Source organism: Cotesia glomerata, linkage group LG8 (assembly GCF_020080835.1).
Source record: "Cotesia glomerata isolate CgM1 linkage group LG8, MPM_Cglom_v2.3, whole genome shotgun sequence".
In the NCBI taxonomy this organism is placed as follows: Eukaryota; Metazoa; Arthropoda; class Insecta; order Hymenoptera; family Braconidae; genus Cotesia; species Cotesia glomerata.
Genome location: NC_058165.1, coordinates 1,702,455 through 1,708,928, shown reverse-complemented (window position 1 = coordinate 1,708,928; position 6,474 = coordinate 1,702,455). Strand labels below are relative to the sequence as shown.

Here is a 6,474-nt window from a genome sequence, read left to right as displayed (position 1 = left end):
CTGAACTTTACAGCAAAAATAGGGTAGAAATGCTGTAGAACTATAGTAAAAAAAACTGGTCAAAATAACCACAGAAATACCGTATTATTTCAGAATTATAACGGTAAATTTATGGTAAACGCATTAATACCGAAAATTTACGGTATTTCAAAAACCGTGAGGGTAATTAACAAAGTTTAACACACAGACAAACTGATTAGTGACGTGCTCGAATTTGAAATTGTCTGTAAATTCTTAAATATCTTGAAAGTATTATCTCAATCCCGAAAATCAAAATCCCGAGCGCAATAAGAAACCCAAAAGAATAATAATTAAAAATTAAATCATCATAATCAAAGTACTTATAATTTTCCCTCTCTTTAATCCTTGCTTTCTTAACACTTTTCTTCATTACATTATCAAGATACCTGTATTTCAAGTAAATTTTAAATCCTGATCCTCGGTCCGAAGCTTTCAGCGCCATTTTATTGAACTTACTCATCAAGGGCCAATTCTTTCTGGCCCAAAAAATAAATTGCTTTTCAAAGACAGCGTCCGTTGAAGAGTACATCCAATCTGTACTTTTTTCCATAAACTGTGTATCTTCGGTGAACAAAATGTAAGCTATTGTCGAGTTTTTTGCTAAGTTACGTATATAGTCCACGTTGTCATGAAGAGAAAATGGATGAAGATATTTTTTGTCTTCACCAGTGACCCACAGTTGTTCATTCATAATATCAGTCTCTAATATGTCTAAATAGTACACATGGAACTTGTTCTCATAGAGATCCCTCAGCGTATCGACGTTACGCTTCGGAGGCCTCATTAACATGGCTATTGTGTTGCCCAGACAATCAGGAACTATCAGAAATGCAAACAGGAAACCAAAGAAGAATATAAGCGTTATCGCAAGACGATTGAGTGGAGTTTCAAGCGCCCTACCAGTAACTAACCTCACCATTTCCATCACAGCCAAACCTACGTCATTCCTCTTGATGATCACCATCACTATTGTAAACAAGATTAACAGCAAGCTTGTTGCTACTATAAACTGTACATTGTTGGTTATTTCACTGATTCCTGTTAAAGAATCAGTCTTTTTGGTCACGATTGAAAATGTACTGTCATAAGAATATTCCGCAATGACATCCACGTACTCATAGTCAGTGGCGTCGATGAACCTCATAGATCCATAAATATCATATCTGCTGTCGGCAAATTCTTGGATTTCACTTCGCTGCAGTAAAGAAGTAGGAATAATTTCTAACATTGGCGTGGCATTGATTAAAGCTGAAATCTTATATATATTGATATAATCTGTTTTTAATAAATCTTCCACAAGGCGTTCGGCAATTTTTTTATTTTCCTCTTTTGAGCAAGTATTATTGTAAAAACGAACAAATTTTATTTCTGCATTCTCTAGATGATCTGTCTTGTCAAAGGTGATGCTCTTGCAAATCTGTGGGTCTGAAAATAAGGAACGAGTTATTATTTTTAGGACACTACTGAAATATTTAATGTTTAAAGTACCTTTTATATATTCGAGCCTGAAGAGAGTTAGTTTCTTGTCACTGTCGCCAAATTTTTCAATCAGCTTCCACGGCGCTGGAGCGTAGCTTGCATAAGGATTCAGCGTGTAGATTACCGACGAATTTTTATTCTCGCACAAGTAATAAACAAAGAGCAAATCTCGGTTCCACATGAACTCTAGTAATTTCTTGGTGCTGGAGCAACGCGACCCGGTTCCGACCATCAGAAACGGCGATCCTATGTTCCAAAACTTTGATCGTTGGAGATTGTCGACGGCCGGTTTTAGATTATCGATTGACTTAAATGGAAGGACATATGTCGGATACGCGGGGAGAAAACCTGTGATCTTTTTGTTGAATTTACGGTCGATTACAATTAGCGAATTTTCACCAGGGTTCCAATTATTGTCGAGCAAGTCCTCGGAGATCATTACTGGATTTGAATTGTTCGTGAAACACATTTCAACTAATTCCCTCTGTAAACAATCGTTTCGTTGAATTTTTATTCAAAATTAAAGTCGTTTTTTTTTAATAAAATAAACAATAAGACTTACCGCGTTGCGCTTCAAACGTCCTAAAGAATTTTCTTGCTGGCGATCGTTAATTATCATTTTATTCCCGTTGACTCTCGCAATTACCAAACAGAAAAAGATAATTCCTTGCTTCATTTTCGATTTTTGTAATATTGAATTATTTTTTATATAAATTAATGAATACTTTTGTAATTTATAGGCAAAAATTGTTTAAATTAAGTTGAATTGATGAAATGCGAAATTTTTCTCGAAAAATCTGAACGTCTGCTTGCTTCGAAGGAAAACTTTCTAGTGACGTGTAATGCAGAAAAAATTGTGAAAATAATACAAAGTTTCCATGGCAATATTTGTTGTGGCAAGCTTTTGAAATCAATAGTTTAAATAAAAATCTATTATTCGCTTTTTGCCAGCGTTATCTCGGTGCATCTCAGTGCAAAACCATGTACTGCTCATATATTTCAGCTACCGCACGGTTTAGTACTGAATAAAACTTAGAATTTCATCATTGTAAGCTCCCAAGGAAAAAAAAAGTTAAGAGTACAATAAGAAACCCGAAGGAATCATAATCCAAAATCAAATTATCGATTGTTTATATTATTTTATAAAACGGTGAAAATATGAAAAATATTTTTCTAACTATTAAAGATTATAAAATATTGTCAACTTGGATAAGACTTCTAGAGAAATTTAATCAATCTCAGGGTTTTGACGAGTACTACATTGGATAGAATGTAAATATCAATAAAATTATATAAATTATTTTTTAAAATTTACATAAGCTTTTTTTTGTCGATAAAGTAAATTTTCTTAAATAATCAAGTTATTGATATTTTTAGAAGAAATAGTGTCGAATATTGTAACAAGATTTAATTTTTTTAACTTCTGTCAGATGGCGCTTGTGGATAAAGTAGGAAATTTTACTTATTGAATACTTAATAGTCTTCTTTGTTCTGACGATTGTTGCCTTCAATGAGAGTGAATATAAAATCACAATTATTATTATTAAATAAGTTATAACTTTTTAAATTATGGTTGTAAATTTTTATTTGATTTGATTAGGTGACGGGTTTGATGTCCACTCCCAACATGATTGTCCTGAACAAAGCAAATTGGAATGAATGCGCAAGGCTCTGTCAACCGTCATGTGATGATCCTGACCCTGAATGTCCAGAAAAAAATAAGTTTTTCATGATTATAAATATTACAATTATTATTGATATTTTTTTTTCCTCTAGGCATACAGTGACAGTACATCAGGAGGTTGTCTATGTCACGAAGGATGACTCGCGTGCAATGGTCAATGTTATTTACCGGAGAATTGTCCAACACAAAATTAAAATTTTTCTGCTTAAAATAAATTTATCAATTATTTTTATAAATTTAAGTAAACTACAAAATTTGAGGAAGAATACATTTAAAAAGAATGAATTTTTAAATCATATAAATCATTTAAATAAAACGTACTTTTTAGCAGTAATATTCATGCAGTCCACTTTTATTTTAATCTTAAATATTTCATATATTATAATAATATTTTTAAGATTATTAATGAATTCATTGGATATATTTAACATATTAAATGCTTAGACTGAAAAATTGCACTATTTTCGATTGACTGATTACGATATTTACTTATGCGCAAATAAGGAAAACAAAAGAGCAAGTGAAGAAAAACAGATTAGCTGCGAATGAATTAATGAAATAATTAACATGTCCTTGTATCATAATTAACGCTTATTAGTCACAAAATAAATATTGCAATTATCAAGAGAAAATGTAAAATTAATAAGTCAATTATTTTTATTTGATCTTGATTTATTAATTAACTTTGATTACAAACTACAAGATATAATTAAGAAGAAAAGAAAACATTAATGTGCTTTTAAAAAATAAAGATCGAATGAAAAACCACTCTTCAATTTGATTCGAAATTTGAAATCACACTTAACAATAATTGACAAAGTTCAACACACAAACAAACTGACTAGTGACGCGCTTGAATTTGAAACTGTCTGTAATTTCTTAAATATCTTGAAAGTATTATCTCAATCCCGAAAGTCACTATCCCGAGCGCAATAAGTAACCCAAAGGAATAATAATTAAAAATCAATTCATCAAAATCAAAGTAGTCATACATTTCCCTCTCCTTAATCCTTGCTTTTTTTACGCTTTTCTCCTCTAATTTAGCGATACACCTTTTTTTCTTGAAAATTGCATGTCCCAATCCTCGTTGCGAAGTTTTTAGAACCATTTTATTGAACTTACTTATCAAGGGCCAATTCTTCCTGGCCCAAGAAACTAATTGCTTCTTGAAGACGGCCTTCGTTGAAATGTACAAATTATTATCTTTACCTGACTCAGTGAGTAAGTAGTCTGTAAAATGAATGCAAGCTATTGTCGAATTTTCTCTTACTTTGAGAACATATTTTTGGATGTCTGTATATAAAACTGGATGAAGATATTTTCTATCTTCATCAGTGACCCACAGTTGTTCATTCATAATATCAGTCTCTAATATGTCTAAATAGTACACATGGAACTTGTTCTCATAGAGATCCCTCAGCTTATCGACGTTTCGCTTCGGAGGCCTCATTAACATGGCTATTGTGTTGCCCAGAAAATCAGGAACTATCATAAATGCAAACAGGAAACCAAAAAAGAATATAAACTTTATCGCAAGACGATTTAGTGGAGTTTCAAGCGCCATGCCAGTAACTAACCTCACCATTTCCATCACAGCCAAACCTACGTCATTCCTCTTGATGATCACCATCACTATTGTAAACATGACCAACAGCAAGCTTGTTTCTATTAGAAACTGTACATTGTTGGTTTTTTCGCTGATTCCTGTTAGAGAAACAGTCTTTTTGGTCACGATTGAAACTATATTTTCATCGTTATACTCCGCAATGACATCTACGTACTCATAGTCAGTGGCATCGATAAACCCGTAACCGTTATTAATATCACCTCTGCTGTCGACGAATTCTTGGATATCACTCCGCCGCGGTACAGAACTAGGAATAATTTCTAATATTGGCGTGGCATTGATTAAGACTGATATCTTAGCCAAATTAACAAAATCTTCTTTCAATTCACTTTCCACAACGGCTTTGGCTAATTTTTTTTTGTCACTTATCAGGAAAGATGTAGTTTTCTCGAAATGAACAAACTTTATTTCTGCATTCTCTAGATGATCTGTCTTGTCAAAGGTGATGCTTTTGCAAATCTGTGGGTCTGAATACAAGAAACGAGTTATAATTTTTAGAACACTACTGAAATATTCAATATTTAAAGTACCTTTTATATATTCGAGCCTGAAGAGAGTTAGTTTCTTGTCACTGTCGCCAAATTTTTCAATCAGCTTCCACGGCGCTGGAGCGTAGCTTGCATAAGGATTCAGCGTGTAGATTACCGACGAATTTTTATTCTCGCACAAGTAATAAACAAAGAGCAAATCTCGGTTCCACATGAACTCTAGTAATTTCTTGGTGCTGGAGCAACGCGACCCGGTTCCGACCATCAGAAACGGCGATCCTATGTTCCAAAACTTTGATCGTTGGAGATTGTCGACAGCCGGTTTTAGATTATCGATTGACTTAAATGGAAGGACATATGTCGGATACGCGGGGAGAAAACCTGTGATCTTTTTGTTGAATTTGCGGTCGATTACAATTAGCGAATTTTGACCAGGGTTCCAATTATTGTCGAGCAAGTCCTCGGAGATCATTACTGGATTTGAATTGTTCGTGAAACACATTTCAACTAATTCCCTCTGTAAACAATCGTTTCGTTGAATTTTTATTCAAAATTAAAGTCATTTTTTTTTAATAACATAAACAATAAGACTTACCGCGTCGCGCTTCAAACGTCCTAAAGAATTTTCTTGCTGGCGATCGTTAATTATCATTTTATTCCCGCTGACTCTCGCAATTACCAAACAGAAAAAGATAATTCCTTGCTTCATTTTCGATTTTTGTAATATTGAATTATTTTTTATATAAATTAATGAATACTTTTGTAATTTATAGGCAAAAATTGTTTAAATTAAGTTGAATTGATGAAATGCGAAATTTTTCTCGAAAAATCTGGACGTCTGCTTGCTTCAAAGGACAATTTTCTAGTGACGTGTAATGCAGAAAAAATTGTGAAAATAATACAAAGTTTCCATGGCAATATTTGTTGTGGCAAGCTTTTGAAATCAATAGTTTAAATAAAAATCCATTATTCGCTTTTTTCCAGCGTTATCTCGGTGCATCTCAGTGCAAAACCATGTACTGCTCATATATTTCAGCTACCGCACGGTTTAATACTGAATAAAACTTAGAATTTTATCATTGTAAACTCCCGAAAAATAAATAAAAGTTTAAATTTTCAATCAAGTTCATTTTTCTATCAACTTTTAAAAACAATTTTTTTATCTTGATAATTGT

At 32.7% G+C, this 6,474-nt stretch overlaps 1 protein-coding gene across 1 annotated transcript; it reads right to left on the bottom strand.

Moving 5' to 3' along the window:
* Positions 1-4,025: 4,025 nt before the first annotated feature.
* LOC123270821 lies at positions 4,026-5,951 on the bottom strand. The gene is made up of 3 exons (XM_044736969.1): positions 5,895-5,951; positions 5,342-5,816; positions 4,026-5,278 (listed from the first exon to the last, which is right to left on the bottom strand). Exons 1-3 carry the CDS (start codon positions 5,949-5,951, stop codon positions 4,026-4,028), a joined length of 1,785 nt encoding a protein of 594 aa, XP_044592904.1.
* Between the last annotated feature and the right edge of the window lie 523 nt (positions 5,952-6,474).

What these genes read in the sequence shown, in the direction of transcription:
- LOC123270821 (XM_044736969.1), bottom strand. Translation starts at nt 5,951, where the DNA reads ATGATAATTAACGATCGCCAGCAAGAAAATTCTTTAGGACGTTTGAAG. An exon ending in GACGTTTGAAGCGCGACGCG is followed by an intron (nt 5,817 to 5,894) that starts GTAAGTCTTATT and finishes GATTGTTTACAG; the next exon opens with AGGGAATTAGTTGAAATGTG. An exon ending in CAGGCTCGAATATATAAAAG is followed by an intron (nt 5,279 to 5,341) that starts GTACTTTAAATA and finishes TCTTGTATTCAG; the next exon opens with ACCCACAGATTTGCAAAAGC.